The 15,573-nt window shown below is 60.3% G+C and overlaps 1 protein-coding gene across 1 annotated transcript in view; it reads left to right on the forward strand.

The window, feature by feature from the left end:
• The window catches only part of HSPG2 (heparan sulfate proteoglycan 2), a 99,757-nt gene that overhangs the window by 81,998 nt on the left and 2,186 nt on the right, over positions 1–15,573 (forward strand). Inside the window, 29 exon segments of the mRNA XM_053898846.1 lie at positions 264–415; positions 828–969; positions 1,297–1,448; positions 1,828–1,969; positions 2,086–2,226; positions 2,599–2,733; positions 2,985–3,166; positions 3,765–3,960; positions 4,215–4,394; positions 4,697–4,957; positions 5,129–5,333; positions 5,858–5,955; positions 6,856–7,122; positions 7,644–7,753; positions 7,953–8,100; positions 8,183–8,299; positions 8,952–9,063; positions 9,730–9,874; positions 9,963–10,062; positions 10,203–10,312; positions 10,440–10,548; positions 11,151–11,249; positions 11,604–11,825; positions 12,089–12,333; positions 12,697–12,868; positions 12,960–13,082; positions 13,172–13,228; positions 15,197–15,272; positions 15,359–15,437. Coding sequence (XP_053754821.1) covers positions 264–415; positions 828–969; positions 1,297–1,448; positions 1,828–1,969; positions 2,086–2,226; positions 2,599–2,733; positions 2,985–3,166; positions 3,765–3,960; positions 4,215–4,394; positions 4,697–4,957; positions 5,129–5,333; positions 5,858–5,955; positions 6,856–7,122; positions 7,644–7,753; positions 7,953–8,100; positions 8,183–8,299; positions 8,952–9,063; positions 9,730–9,874; positions 9,963–10,062; positions 10,203–10,312; positions 10,440–10,548; positions 11,151–11,249; positions 11,604–11,825; positions 12,089–12,333; positions 12,697–12,868; positions 12,960–13,082; positions 13,172–13,228; positions 15,197–15,272; positions 15,359–15,437 — 4,277 coding nt within the window.

A 15,573-nucleotide genomic window follows, 5' to 3' on the forward strand; every position in this document is an offset into this window, starting at 1 on the left:
TAGGAGCACAAGAGGAGAGAGTGGGGCCATTGTCTGGGGCGGGGCCAAGAGAGTGATGAGCCATTTCCCCCAGGCCAGCCTGGCTGCCCCAGGCCTCCGGGGAATGGGCAGTGGGAGGGGAAGGGAGCAGGGGGGGATGGATGGAGGCCACCTCTCAATATGTGGTCTGGTCTCTGGTCTGAAAATCTGGGCACCCAGGGGTAGTAGGGGTTGAGGGCAAAGGGGTGGGAGTCCCAGCTCACTGACCTCTTCCTGTGCCTCAGCCCCAGGCGGAGCCCCACCCATCCGCATTGAGACCTCCTCCTCCCATGTGGCCGAAGGGCAGACCCTGGATCTGAACTGCATAGTCCCTGGACAGGCCCACGCCCAGGTCACATGGCACAGGCGCGGGGGCAGCCTTCCTGCCCGGCACCAGGTACAGGAGCTGGAGAAAGTGGGATGTGGGCACTCCTCACCCCACCCCACCCCACCCCTGCCCAACAGTCCTGCCTCGATCTAGCCAGGAGGGAAAATGGTTCCAACATCCTGGGCTTTGGGAAGACTGCAGCAGGAGACCGCTGGGAGTCAGGAGGTCAAGAACAGGCTGGGCACAGCAGAGCCACCGCCAGCCTCCGAGCACACTAGTGCAATTACAAAAGGGCACGTGTTACTCAGGACACTAGACCACCTCCTACCATGAAAAGTCGTGCTCTGCAGCGTCTAAGGTCTTGGGGTTGCCTTGCATAGGATGCAGCCTTCATAGCTATAGTACATGGTGGTCCTGGGGTGCATGTACCGGGACCTGCCGGCTCCCCAGCTCACTCTTGCCTTGCCCTGACCTTGGCCAGGTCCACGGACCCCTGCTAAGGCTGAATCAGGTGTCCCCGGCTGACTCTGGAGAATACTACTGTCAAGTGACCAGCAGCTCAGGCACCCTGGAGGCTTCTGTTCTAGTCACGATTGAGGCCTCCAGCCCAAGCCCCATTCCTGGTGAGTGACAGCAGCAGTGGGTGACGCTGGGGCACAGGCGTGGGGAATCCCTTCCTCTCCCTGCTTTTCCAGCAGGGCTCTGGCTCTCAGTTCCGTGAATGTCCTCCGGCCCCTCCCCACAGCCACCGGGGACCAGCCTGGGTCCTCACCATGGCATCTTGTCCTCCCCCAAGGAATGGAGACCCTTCTTAGGTCAGTGGCACTGAGTCCTGTCAGTGACTCAAGCCACTGCACCTGCAGGATTAGTGGCATTCACTGCCACCACCTTCAGTCCCTGCCTTCATCCCCGGGAGCCTCACCCTTCTCACCCACCCATTGTGCCCACAGCCCCAGGACTGGCCCAGCCCATCTATATCGAGGCCTCCTCCTCCCACGTGGCCGAAGGACAGACCCTGGACCTGAACTGCGTGGTGCCGGGGCAGGCCCACGCCCAGGTCACATGGTACAAGCGTGGGGGCAGCCTCCCCGCCCGGCACCAGGTACAGGGGCCTGATGGGCAGGATTCCAGGGCAGGCAGCGTTCAACCTGCGTTTGCTTTCCGCACCCCAAACCTCATGCCAACCCTAGCCTCCTCTGGCACCCCGGGGGATAGAGTAGTTTTGGGAGCAGAGCATGGGAGCGAGGGGCCTGGGCGTTCTGGCCCTGCTGCTGACTTGCTTCCTGAGGCAGCTTTCTCCTCTATAAATTGGGTCGGTTGGACATGTAGGATCCAGTTAATGAAGTTCCCTCACCCCTCCCAGCTGGAGCCCCGGCTTCCTGAGACCCGAGGGAGAACTCGGGTGCTGGTACAGTAGGCCTGGGCACTTGCCCTGCCCCAAGTGCTATGGCCTGATGGCTGTGCCCTCCTCGCTCCGACAGACCCACGGCTCCCGGCTGCGGCTCCACCACGTGTCCCCTGCTGACTCCGGCGAGTACGTGTGCCGCGTGGTTGGCGGCTCAGGCCCTGAGCAGGAGGCTTCCTTCACAGTCACTGTCCCACCCAGTGCGGGGTCCTCCTACCGTGAGTGTGGCAGATGCCACGGGCAGGGGGAGGAGGGGAGACCGTGGAGCTGAGGCAGGGAGGTCAAGCCAACCCGGCCCTCCTGAGCCCAGCCCTCTGCCCGCCTCGTCCCCCAGGCCTTAGGAGCCCCGTCATCTCTATCGACCCGCCCAGCAGCACTGTGCAGCAGGGCCAAGATGCCAGCTTCAAGTGCCTCATCCATGACGGGGCAGCCCCCATCAGCCTCGAGTGGAAAACTCGGAACCAAGAACTGGAGGGTGAGCCCGGGGAGGGCTGCAGGGTGGGGCGGGTGTGTGTGTGTGTGTGTGTGTGTGTGTGTGTGTGTGTGTGCTGGAGTCAGGTGCAAAGGCGTGGTGATCACCATTGAGGGTGGGGCAAAGGCACCAAACTCACCGTGTGGCTCTGGGTGAGGCCCCTCCCCTCTGGGGCCTCACCATCTCCATCTGGATGGTGAAGGGGCTGGACCCGGTAGTCGCCAAGGACTCTCCCATCTTCCACCTGGGACCCTGTGAGTCATATACACCCAGGCTGGAGGGGTCGGGGACGTGGGGCAGAGCTACGCGCACTGGCAGCACCAAGGCACGAAGACGACCTCACTGACCGTGCCCTGCCCAATGCCGACCCCACAGACAATGTCCACATCAGCCCCAACGGCTCCATCATCACCATCGTGGGCACCCGACCCAGCAACCACGGTGCTTACCGCTGCGTGGCCTCCAACGCCTACGGCGTGGCCCAAAGTGTCGTCAACCTCAGTGTGCACGGTGAGTGGTGTCTACCCCCTGGGCTCTGCCTTCCTGTTTCTAGCCCTGATTCTGAGCTCACAACCTCCTAAGTTTAAATTCTGCTTCTACCAATGCCCCTCCCTCTCAGGCATTCTCCCTCTCGGAGCCTCCTGTTTTCCACATTGGTGTAGAATAGTGCCCACCTGGCCGCTACTAAGACAGGGGCTGTGACAGTGCGTGTGGTGGGCAAAGCCCTGCATGAGTAACAGTGATGTCCTTCCTCTGGGCAGGGCCCCCTACTGTGTCTGTGCTCCCTGAGGGTCCCGTGCGGGTGAAGGTAGGAAAGTCCATCACCCTGGAATGTGTCAGTGCTGGGGAGCCCCGCTCTTCGGCTCACTGGACCCGGATTGGCGCCCCCACCAACCTAGAACAGCGGATGTATGGGGTCGTGGACAGCCATACGGTGTTGCAGGTGAGGCGAATCTTCCCCTGGCCAGGGCCATTTCATCTCTGGGTCTGAGGCCCAGTCAGGGCTCATCCTTGAACAGATGCTTGGAGGAAAGAGTAGTAAATGGGAAGTTGGGTGATGAATGGATGGAGAGAGAAAGGGGGGGGGGCATGAGATAAGTGGTTGGTGGGTAGATTGGAAGATGGTCAGGAAGAAAGAAAGGAAAAGAAGGGAAGGAAGAAAGAATGGCTGGAAGGATGGATGGGTGGGTGGGTAGATGGGTAGATGGGTGGATGGGTGGATGGGTGGGTAGATGTGTGGATGGTTAGGTAGATGGGTGGATGAATGGATGTAAAGTGGATGGGTGTATAGATGGGTCAGCGAGCGGGTGGATAGGTAGGTGGGTGGGTGGATAGGGGATGGATAGGTGGGTTCATGGACAAGTGGATGGATGGACTAATGGGATAGATGTTTGAGTGTGAGTCCTCAAGCAGCTAGTCGAACAGGAGAACTAAAAGTCAAGGGAAGGAGAGAGGGAAGAGGTAAAAGCAAGCCAGAGCTGGGGGCTGATGCCAAGGTGCCTATCAGTGCCCACATAACCAGCATCCTTGCTTTCTTCCAGATTTCATCAGCTAAACCATCGGATGCAGGCACCTATGTATGCCTGGCTCGGAACGCACTAGGCACAGCACAGAAGCGGGTGGAGGTGATTGTGGACACAGGCACTGTGGCCCCAGGGGCCCCCCAGGTTCAAGTTGAAGAAGCCGAGCTGACTGTAGAGGCTGGACACACAGCCACCCTGCGCTGCTCAGCCACAGGTATGGACGGGGCTGGCACACAGTACAGAGGGCAGTGCTGCCCTGGGGCCTGAACTGTAGACACAAGACACCTGGAGATGTTATCGCACCCAAGGAGGGGACTTTGCTGCTGCTGGCGTCACCCAGTGATGGCTGAAATGCCCACTCAGTGGCTCCCGTGAAGGGACGGGATCACCCGGTCGCTTCCTCACCAGCCTCACCCCCAGCTCATCCCCAGGGCAGCCCGGTGACCCCTGTGGTCTTCCACTCCACAGGCAGCCCCACGCCCACCATCCACTGGTCCAAGCTGCGCTCCCCACTGCCCTGGCAGCACCGGCTGGAAGGTGACACACTGATCATCCCCCGGGTGGCCCAGCAGGACTCAGGCCAGTACATCTGCAATGCCACCAGCCCTACCGGGCATGCCGAGGCCACCATCGCCCTGCATGTGGAGAGTAAGGAGCTTATCCGCCCTCATTGGGCTGTCCTCTCTGCCCTGTATGGAGCCCTGAGCCAGGCTACACCCTGGACAGAGCCCCAGGAATGCCATCGAGAGGGCCCCGTGCAGCTCAGGCCCCCAGAACCTGCCCTAGCCTGAGACCCGCATCCCTTCCTGGGACCCTTGCTTCCTTCATCCCCAGTCCTCTGCTTCACCAAGCAGCTTCCCTGGCCCTTTGGCAAGTCACCTGGGTCCAACACCCGCTCACATCCTGACCGCTGCTCACCCCTGCCCCGACCTATCCGTCCCCCACCCCAGGCCCACCGTATGCCACCACAGTCCCGGAGCACGCTTCGGTGCGGGCAGGAGAGACGGTGCAGATCCAGTGCCTGGCGCATGGGACACCCCCGCTCACCTTCCAGTGGAGCCGTGTGGGTGGCAGCCTCCCTAGGAGGGCGACTGCCAGGAACGAGATGCTGCGCTTTGAGCCCGCGGCCCCCGAGGACTCAGGCCGCTACCGTTGCCGGGTCACCAACAAGGTGGGCTCGGCTGAGGCCTTCGCCCAGGTGCTCGTTCAAGGTGAGCGGGGCAGCCCTGGACCAGGCTGGGCAGAAGGGGCTCCTGGGAAAAGAGCATCCCTTGAATGTTAGGATGGAGGTTTTGGGTCCTGGGAGGTGGAGGCGTTGGGAGTAACACACACACACACACACACACACACACACACACACAACCCCGTGCATGTCCCCACAGGCCCCTCTGGCTCTGTCCCGGCCACCGCCATCCCAGCAGGATCCGCGCCCACCGTTCAGGTCACACCTCAGCTGGAGACCAAGAGTGTAGGGGCCAGCGTCGAGTTCCACTGTGCCGTGCCCAGTGACCAGGGCACCCAGCTCCGTTGGGTCAAAGAAGGGGGTCAGCTGCCTCCTGGCCACAGTGTGCAGGATGGGGTGCTCCGGTGAGTCGGGGGAGAGGCCATACTGAACTTGAGCACCAAGGTACACACGGGGGCTGTTAGGATACCTGTCCTGTGGGGCTCAGCATGAAACAGTATCCTCAGGCAAGTCACTTCCATTCTCTGAGCCTGAATGTCCTCAGCCACACAATGACTTACATGGGGCCAAATGACATTATCTAAAGCATGGGAAAGGTCTTCAGTAAACAGGAGCTCATATTTGCATCCTTATTATTAGGGGAAAGAGAACGGTCTCTGAGGCCAGATGTATACACATGACCCAGATCTCAGCTCTGCTACTCTGTGTGCTCTTGAGCTCTGACCATAAGGTCTTGGCCTAAAATGGATGTGGTGACATCTACCTGCCTGCCTGTCTGCCTCACTTACCTGCCTACCTCACGTGGTTAGCGAGAGACCAGAAGCTTATGCCATGTGCTAATCTCCAGTGGCTTTGAACTCACATGCCATTGCAAAGCCTTCTTATCAATTGTTTGTATTCACCGATGTCTTATTATTTTTCTGTACAGAATCCAGAACTTGGACCAGAGCTGCCAAGGGACATATGTTTGCCAGGCCTATGGACCATGGGGACAGGCCCAGGCCAGTGCCCAGCTGGTTGTCCAAGGTAGAATGGTAGCTTCCTCTCCTAAGAGTAGAGGATAGTAGGGCGCCTGCGTGGCTCAGTCAGTTGAGCATCTGACTTCAGCTCAGGTCACGATCTCACGGCTCGTGGGTTCGAGCCCCATGTCAGGCTCTGTGCTGAGCACTCAGAGCCTGGAGCCTGCTTCAGATTCTGTGTCTCCCGTTCTCTCTCCCCTCCTCTGCTCATTCTCTCTCTCTCTCTCTCTCTCTCTCTCTCTCTCTCTCTCTCTCTCTCTCTCAAAACTAATAAACATTGGGGAGCCTGGGTGGCTCAGTCAGTTAAGTGTCCAACTTCAGCTCAGGTCATGGTCTTGCATTCATGAGTTTGAGCCCCACGTCGGGCTCTGTGCTCGGAGCCTGGAGCCTGCTTCGGATTCTGTGTCTCCCTCTCTCTCTGCCCCTCCCCGACTTGTGCTTTGTCTCTGTCTCTCAAAAATGAATAAACGTCTTAAAAAATTAAAATAATAATAATGATGATAAACATTAACAAATTTTTTTAAAAGCCTACAACAGAAATGAGGGGCACAGGGACTATATTCCCTGGGAAGCCCCTGAAATGTCTATGAACAAAGAGAATTATTCGATTGTTTCTTGCTTGTGTCTAGCACACCATAAGGGGGCCTAACAAATACTGCAAGGGAGGGAAGAGGGGAGATGGATGGAGTGGTGGGTGCTCAGACCAGCCAATGAAAAATGACAGCAGACACACAAATGAGTAACCCTGTAAACAAGGGCAAACGAGTGAGTGTGTGCGTGAGTGGATGCACGAGAAAGCAAATGAAGAAAGGGGTGGCTGCCAAGGGCCCCGGTGTTCACCTCCTCGGGCCAAGCCTGCAGCAGGCTGGCCTCACTCTCACTCTACCTTTGCTCCCTGCCTCCCCAGCCCTGCCCTCGGTGCTCATCAACATTCGGACCTCCGTGCAGACCGTGGTGGTCGGCCATGCCGTGGAGTTCGAGTGCCTGGCCCTGGGTGACCCCAAGCCTCAGGTGACGTGGAGCAAAGTCGGGGGGCGCCTGCGGCCTGGCATCGTGCAGAGCGGGGGCATCGTCAGGATCGCCCACGTGGAGCTGGCCGACGCGGGGCAGTACCGCTGCACGGCCACCAACGCCGCTGGCACCACCCAGTCCCACGTGCTGCTGCTCGTGCAAGGTGAAGGCCGGCAGGGACCTCCCCGGGGACAGGGGGCAGGAGGAGGGAAACGGATATGTAGTCCTCGCCCACTGGAGCACCTGCTCTGACAACAGAGACCCACAGCCCGATCCGATGGCAGTGACGACGTGAGCACAAAACAGACGTAAAAGAGAGTGAAAAAGGGCAGTGGGTGCAGGGCAGACACAAATCTGTGTTGTCTTCAGAGGCAGCTCCTTTTCACCCCAAACCCTATGACTTGCCCCCAGACTTACTGATGCAAGCTGCCCTGGTACCCCCGTCTCAAGTCCCCAGAGGGCTGCACCACTTTCTGCCGGGGTGTGTTGAAGACTGTCGGGCTGTGGAACCAAGTGGACCTGCCCCTGAGCCCTGACTGCCCAGTGAGCCTCACCTGTAAAATGGGGACGCAGCGCCTCCCTTCAGGGGCTAGAGTGAGGATGAAATGAGTCCGGACACAGGCTGGGCTCTCTGGTGGCGGCTGTCATCATGTTGATGGCCTGTGTCTCCTTGCCCACTCTTAGCCTTGCCCCAGATCTCCACGCCCCCAGAGGTCCGTGTGCCTGCTGGTTCTGCAGCCGCCTTCCCCTGCATGGTCTCTGGCTACCCCACTCCCAAGATCACCTGGAGCAAGGTAAATGCCGGGCAGGGGACGAGCGGGCATGCCCGAGGGGCAAGGTCAGGCCTTCACCATCTCAGTGCCCGCAGGCCCAGGCCCAGGCTTGGCACACAGTACGAGCCCAGTGTCTGAGGGTGGGCCTGAGGCAAGATGGGAGACAGAGCCGTGGAGGTGTGGGCCAAGGCCAGGGTCCCAAGTGTGGGTACATTTGCAGCTGGACGGTAACCTGCCACCTGACAGCCGCGTGGAGAACACCATGCTGCTGCTGCCCTCGGTCCGACCTCAGGACGCAGGCACTTACGTCTGCACTGCTACTAATCACCAGGGCAAGGTCAAAGCCTTTGCCCATCTGCAGGTGCCGGGTAAGACAACACCCTCTGGACCGGGCAGTGCCCTGCCCGCTGCCTGCTGGGCAGTGTCTCTAGCCACATTCTCTGCCCACAGAGCGGGTGGTGCCCTACTTCACACAGACCCCCCACTCCTTCCTGCCACTGCCCACCATCAAAGATGCCTACAGGAAGTTCGAGATCAAGATCACCTTCCGTCCTGACTCAGCCGATGGTGAGCAGGAGAGGGGCTGCTTTGGGGGGCCTGGGGCAGGGATCTCTTGGAGGAACCACCATTACTGTCTGAGCCCTGGTGGCCCCCAGTCCTACCCACCTCCCTCAGATCCCTGTCCTGGGACCCCCAGGCCTGACCTCTGGGTCCTCTCTCGTGCTTCCTCCTGTCTCCATCCCCCGCTCCGCAGTACCTCCTACCTCTGCCATGGCCTTACCCCCACCCATCCTCCTGTCTTGGCTTCCTGTTCTGCCTCTCCTCCTCCTTCCCTCTTTTGTCTCCATTTCTCAGCCTTTCCTCCTCTCTCTCTCTCTCTCTCTCTTCTCCATCTCCTATGGGTCTCTGACTTTCACTGTCCAGGCCTCCTCCTCTACTCGGGTGAGTCTCTGCCTTCCTCTCCTCCTTCAGGTAGGCCCTCCAGTGTGAGTGAAGCAAGCTCTATTTCTTTGTAGGGGCTCTGAGCCAGTCTCTGTATAGGGCACATCCGGAGACAGTGGGAAGGCCCCGGCTGCACAGGGTGTCCGTACAGAGGGAGGGATGGGAGCTAGAGAGTGAAGGGTCACAGGCTGGGGTCACTCACCCCTGGGGCTGGGCAGACAGGGAGCCCATAGCTGGGGAGCTGGAGGGAGGGCCTTACATGGCTGTGCCCTCCCAGGGATGCTGCTGTATAATGGGCAGAAGCGGATCCCAGGGAGCCCCACCAACCTGGCCAACAGGCAGCCTGACTTCATCTCCTTCGGCCTCGTGGGTGGAAGGCCTGAGTTCCGGTGAGACCCTCACCCTTCCCATTTACAGGGGAAGGGGGCTGGGGGACTGCGGGCTTTGGTCAGGCACACACCACCCTGGCTTGAGTTGGATGAAGGAGGAGGGAGGAGATGTGCCCATTACCTTTGGTGACCACCTGATCTGCTCGAGTGGACACAGTGTGTCGACCAAGCGGAGGAGGAAGCAGCCTCAGACTTGCCCAAAACTGCGGCAGAAATGCTCAGTGATGCTGAGCATGTCTTTACCCGGTGGGACTCCTGCAGACCAGGCTCATTCATTCATCACTCGGTAGCTATTTGCTGAACGTGGTGCCAGGCACGGACACGGACAGACCACATTCTGGCCCTCGGGGGAAGATACATTCTAGCTGGGGAAGACCCAGCCATAAAGGGAGAGCAACAAGGTGTAAGGTTGAGGGCAGCTGGCGCCCCAGGGGCTGCTCCGGATAAGCTCTGGGGAGGCGGAGCAAGGAGAAGACCTGAGGAAGGGGCAGGGATGTGGCGAGCTAGGGGTGGGCGATAGGGCGGGAGGACAGGGCAGGGACAGGAACTAGATCAGAACTGCAGGAAACAGTGGCGTCACCTCTGCCCAGGCTGGGCCCACCGCCCAGCCCTTCTGACAAGCCGCTTAAGTGCTTTCCTCCTGCCCGGCCCCACTCGGCGGAGCAGGTTTGACGCAGGCTCAGGCATGGCCACCATCCGCCACCCCACTCCGCTGGCACTGGGCCAGTTCCACAACGTGACCCTGCTGCGCAGCCTTACCCAGGGCTCCCTGATTGTGGGCGGCCTGGCCCCGGTCAACGGGACCTCTCAGGTGAGGCCCCACCGGTCCCCCCGTTTCCGGCCCCCTCCCCACCTCTGCCCAGCCCCTGTCCACCATCCCTGACTTCTCCACTGCCCAGGGCAAGTTCCAGGGCCTGGACCTAAACGAGGAGCTCTACCTGGGTGGCTACCCCGACTACGGCGCCATCCCCAAGGCGGGGCTGAGCGGCGGCTTCGTAGGTGAGCCCCCTCCCCGCCTCCGTCCCTGGCCGAGCCTCAGCTGGCCGGTGGGCAGAGCCCACGGGAGCCCCGAAGAGCCCTACAGGGTACGGGCTGGGCCCGGCACTGCCGCCCTTCTCACTGTGCCTGCTGCCGCCCAGGCTGTGTCCGGGAGCTGCGCATCCAGGGCGAGGAGATCATCTTCCACGACCTCAACCTTACGGCGCACGGCATCTCCCACTGCCCCACCTGTCGGGACCGGCCCTGCCAGGTAACCCCACACTAGCGCACTCACCACCTAGCTGCCCCTGCCGCTGCCCGTGGCCGGGGCAGACCCCCGTGGGAAGCGGGGGACAGGCAGGAGGTTCCTGGCCTGACTTCTGGGGGCAACTTCGCAGAACGGGGGCCAATGTCAGGATTCAGAGAGCAGCAGTTACGTGTGCATCTGCCCGGCTGGCTTCACCGGGAGCCGCTGTGAGCACTCCCAGGCCCTGCACTGCCACCCAGGTGTGTGACCCACCCTTCCCGTCGCTGCCACCCCTGGGTGCTGGCCTCCGCCCGTTGCCGCCCCTCCAGATCCACCCGCCCCACTGCTAGCTGTACTTAGTGACCCTCTGTCACTCGTCCAGGTACTCGCCCCTCCTCCTAGATACTGACTTCGTCTCTGCCACCCCAGTACCCACTCTGCGCCCATCTCTGCTCCCCGAGTTCTCACCCCCAACTACCCATCCTGCCCCCATCACGGCTCCTGGGCGCTCCCCCCAGCCCCTCACCACCACGGGCACCTACCGCCTTCCCATCTCCCACCAAGGCACACACCCCGTTACCTGCCCCCTCGGTACCACCGCCCCTGCACTGTCACCAGGTACAATCCTTCAAGAACACCACACTCACTCATTCACTGCCCCCTCATGTGTCCCCTGTCCGGCCTTCTCAGCACCGCCCCCCCCTTTACCTCAGCTGTAATCCACTCCTCCTGCCCGGTCTCGGAGGCAGCCCTCTCAGGCTAGCCAAGGCCCCCTGGGTGCAATAGATGGGGCTTTGGCATCAGGACCCCACCCTCTCCCAGGCCAGTTCAATGCCTCCCTGCCGGTCCCTGTGTCCCCCAGAGGCCTGTGGGCCCGACGCCACCTGTGTGAACCGGCCTGACGGTCGAGGCTACACCTGTCGCTGCCATCTGGGACGCTCAGGGATGAGATGCGAGGAAGGTGAGTGGAGCCAGACCCGAGACCCCAGGGAATCCCAGAAGGATGGGGGGAAGCTGGGCAGGGACACTCTGAGGCCACCAAGGGCCCTGTGGTTGATAAAATTACTCCAGAGCCATAGGGCCTCAAAGGCACCTGGCCAACCAAGCCTCTGCCCAGTCTGAGTCACTTGCATGAGGGTCCCCGAAGCTCCCCCCCTCTTACCGGAGATTCTTCCAGGCTGGTCTGCAGGGCCCACGGTCTGGCGCTCCTGTGCTGCAGCTGTGACCCAATTGGTCCTGAGCCCCTGGGTCTGGAGGGGGGCAGGCAAGGGCGCCAGTATCCCCACTGCCCCCGGCTGAGCTGTGGCTGCTGCAGGTGTGACGGTGACCACCCCCTCCATGTCGGGCACTGGCTCCTACCTGGCACTGCCCGCCCTCACCAACACGCACCATGAACTGCGCCTGGACATTGAGTTCAAGCCGCTGGCGCCTGACGGCATCCTGCTGTTCAGCGGGGGGAAGAGCGGGCCTGTGGAGGACTTTGTGTCCCTGGCGATGGTTGGCGGCCACCTGGAGTTCCGATATGAGCTAGGGTCAGGTGAGCACCGGACGTGAAACACTGATGGGCTCTAGATGCCAAGTGCTGTGTCCCCCTCAGCTCCCCAAGCCCCATGGGGGCTTGGAGGAGTAACTTCAGAAGTCAGACCAACTCAAGTCCCCTGTTCATTCACATTCCTTCTCTCTGTGTGTGACTCGAGGCAAGTCCCCTAGATCTCTCGCGGATTCCACCCCAGGCCCTGTGAGGGGCGGGGGGAGGGGGGGTGCTCCCCGTATGCCATCCATGCCCGGCGTCCTCCCCAGGGCTGGCCGTGCTGCGGACCCCCGAGCCGCTGGCCCTGGGCCACTGGCACCGAGTATCCGCGGAACGTCTCAACAAGGACGGCAGCCTGCGTGTGAACAGCAGACGCCCCGTGCTGCGCTCCTCCCCCGGCAAGAGCCAGGGCCTCAACCTGCACACCCTCCTCTACCTCGGCGGCGTGGAGCCCTCCGTGCGTCTGCCCCCGGCCACCAACGTTAGCGCTCACTTCCGTGGCTGTGTGGGCGAGGTGAGGAGCGGCCTCCAGAGGACAAGAGGGGAGGGGAGGGGAGGGGAGGGGAGGGAAGGGGAGGGGAGGGTGCAGACGGGGCCCCTCTGCCTGCAGCGAGCCCAGATGCTTCCCCTTGGGCCTCACTTCCCTCCTCTGTGGATCAGGGACAATCATGCCTCCCGCGAAGGGCCTCACAGAGCAGTGACTGCACCGATGGCGGTCCCTGGCGCACAGGAGGCGTTGGGCTTAGGTTCCTCCCTCGCCTGCGCTAGAGTCCCACCTTACCACTCGTGCTCCCGCTTGGGTCCCCTGCTGTCCCCTGGGTCACTTTGCCTCTGCCTCCCGCATGCCCAGAGCCCCTCCCCGTCCCTGTGCCTGCAGGTGTCAGTGAACGGGAAGCGGCTAGACCTCACCTACAGCTTCCTGGGCAGCCGGGGCATCGGGCAGTGCTACACCAGCTCCCCGTGTGAGCGCCAGCCTTGCCAGAACCGTGCCACGTGCATGCCTACCGGCGAGTACGAGTTCCAGTGCCTGTGTCCCGATGGCTTCAAAGGTGTGGGAGCCCGGCAGGTCCCGGCAGGGGGCGGTACGAGGTGGTCGCGGCCACTCCCACCCGTGCCCGCTCACTGCGCCCTGGCCCACAGGAGACCTCTGTGAGCACGAGGAGAACCCCTGCCGGCTCCGTGAGCCCTGTCTGCACGGGGGCGTCTGCCAGGGCACCCGCTGCCTCTGTCCCCCCGGCTTCTCTGGCCCACGCTGCCAACAAGGTAACTGTCCTGGCCTCTCCCCACCTCCCTCTTGGGGCCAGCACCCACAGTGTCTGTGCTCACTGACTGCACCCCGCCTTTCCTCGTAGGCTCTGGACAAGGCACAGCCGAGTCTGATTGGCATCTGGAAGGCAGCGGGGGCAACGGTATGTATTTCCTGTGGCCAGAGAGGCTTGGCTCTTCCCTGGCTTCTGGCCTCTCAGCCCCTCTTCCGGGTACCCCACACCCTCAATTCTGGCCTATAAGCAGGACAAGCATGTGGGAGGCTCACTGGGCACAGAGGGACAGAACAAAAAAGAGCACAGCAACACAGAGCCGGGTCCTGCCCTGTACTTACTGGCTAGGTGACCTGGGCCAGGTCCTTGAGCCACTCTGACCCCAGTTTTCTCCTCTATGTTCATGCATTCTGTCAACAAATTATCGTGTGCCCATCCTTGCTCTGGAAGCAGGACATATAAGATGAACAAGGCAAGACCTTCATTCTCAAGGATTCCACAATCTAGTTTTTTTTAATTTTTTTTTTAATGTTTATTTATTTTTGAGACGGAGAGAGACAGAGCATGAACGGGGGAGGGTCAGAGAGAGAGGGAGACACAGAATCTGAAGCAGGCTCCAGGCTCTGAGCCGTCAGCACAGAGCCTGACGTGGGGCTCGAACTCACAGACCGTGAGATCATGACCTGAGCCGAAGTTGGACACTCAACCGACTGAGCCACCCAGGCGCCCCTCCACAATCTATTTAAAAGCAATCATAATTTTTTAAAAAAATCAGTGTTTATTGGCCGTTCACAGACCCTGGGCTAACTGCTTAGTCCACACCCATCTTCTTATCTGTCACTAACACAATAGGAGAGGTAGCAGTAGAGTGGCTAAGAGCATGCTCAGAATCCAGCCTGCCTGGATTCAAATCTTAGCCCTGCCACCTCCTAGCTGTGTAACTTCGGGTGAGTCACTCAACCTTTCTGTGCCTCGGTTTCTTTATGTGTAAAATAAAGAGAAGTAACATCCTCCCACAAGGGTTGGATAAAACTTTGTGTCAGGTAAAATTATCTAGTGTATGTAAAATGCTGAGAACAATGTCTGGTCCGCTGTGGGGACAGAATGTTAGCATTGTTAGCATTTTGTCGAAGTCCTAGGATTGTTACAGAGATCCATTGAAATGAAATGGTGCTTGCAGCTGCCCGTGAAGCTCCTCGCACGGCAACTGGGACACAGTAGGTGCTCGGTAAATGTTAGCTGTTATCATCGTTCGGCAGAGGGTGGCAAAGTGTCCCCCACCCTCATAGGCCCTCAGGGATCAGCACCGGCCTGTGGGGATGCGTCTGAGAGGGTGGGGCTAGGGATGCTGGAGCCACACACAGTATGGACGTTGGGGCCAAAAGGGTCCAAAGCAGGCTTCCCACTTCCTGGGCACGTCACTCGCCCGCCTGAGCCTGTCTTCCCGCCCGCAAGAAGGAGGGAACACAAAGATCCTGAACCTTTTATGTGCCACTGACCTAGGTGACCAGCTGTCCCGGCTTGCTCAGGACTAAGGGGTCCCTCGGGATGTGGACTTTCAGAGCTAAAAGCAGGACAGGACTCCGCAAATAGGGAACGACTGGTCACCCTATCTGGACCCTACTGACCACATAAAACAAAACGCATAGGATTTCAGAACAAACCAATTGTACTGAAATAAGGTTATCAAAATACTTAGAACTTTCAGATTTGTAACACAGGTGCTTCTTTAGTAACACATTAAATAACACGACCTGGTGGTGGTCCCGACAGCTACCGCCGTTCCAACAAGCACAGACAACGTTCTGATATATTTGCAACTAGTGACACATCACAGGTCCCACTGCGGCTCCTTTGGTTGGCTGCCTACATGGATACGGGAAGGAATTGCTACATTTCAGTGAGAAGTGAGCGAAGGTAGAGCTACAGGGCTTCCCCATCCAAGTTCACAGGCCCCTGACTTCTGTTCACAGCCCCCTGGGGTCTCCAGAGACTGCAGGTTCAGGGCCCCCATAGTAGCGCACACACGGGTGGAGGTGGGGGTCCTGGAGCCCGTGTGGTCGGTGGCCGCTCCACGCAGGCCGGCAGGTGTCTCACCAGCCCCACGTTGTCCCGCAGATGCCCCTGGGCAGTACGGAGCCTATTTCCACGATGACGGCTTCCTAGCTCTCCCCGGCCGCGTTTTCTCCAGGAGGTGAGATGGGTGTTAGGGGAGCCTGTGGGTCCAGGGAGGGGAACAGGAATCTGGGACTTCCCCCTCACCCGCGTCTCCACTCCCAGCCTGCCCGAGGTGCCAGAGACCATCGAGCTGGAGGTTCGGACCGGCACGGCCAATGGCCTCCTGCTCTGGCAGGGCGTGGTGAGTGTGGGCATCTGGCCCGGGGTCACAGGGTTCTCAGCCTCCTGGCGGGCAGGGCCGTGAGAGGAGGAGGGTGAAGGCCACCGCCGTCAGGGGCCTTGGCTCTCCGGTCTGGGAACCCCAGTGACCCTGTGCT

This window comes from Panthera pardus, unplaced genomic scaffold (assembly GCF_024362965.1).
Source record: "Panthera pardus isolate Hobbes unplaced genomic scaffold, ASM2436296v1 HiC_scaffold_11, whole genome shotgun sequence".
In the NCBI taxonomy this organism is placed as follows: Eukaryota; Metazoa; Chordata; class Mammalia; order Carnivora; family Felidae; genus Panthera; species Panthera pardus.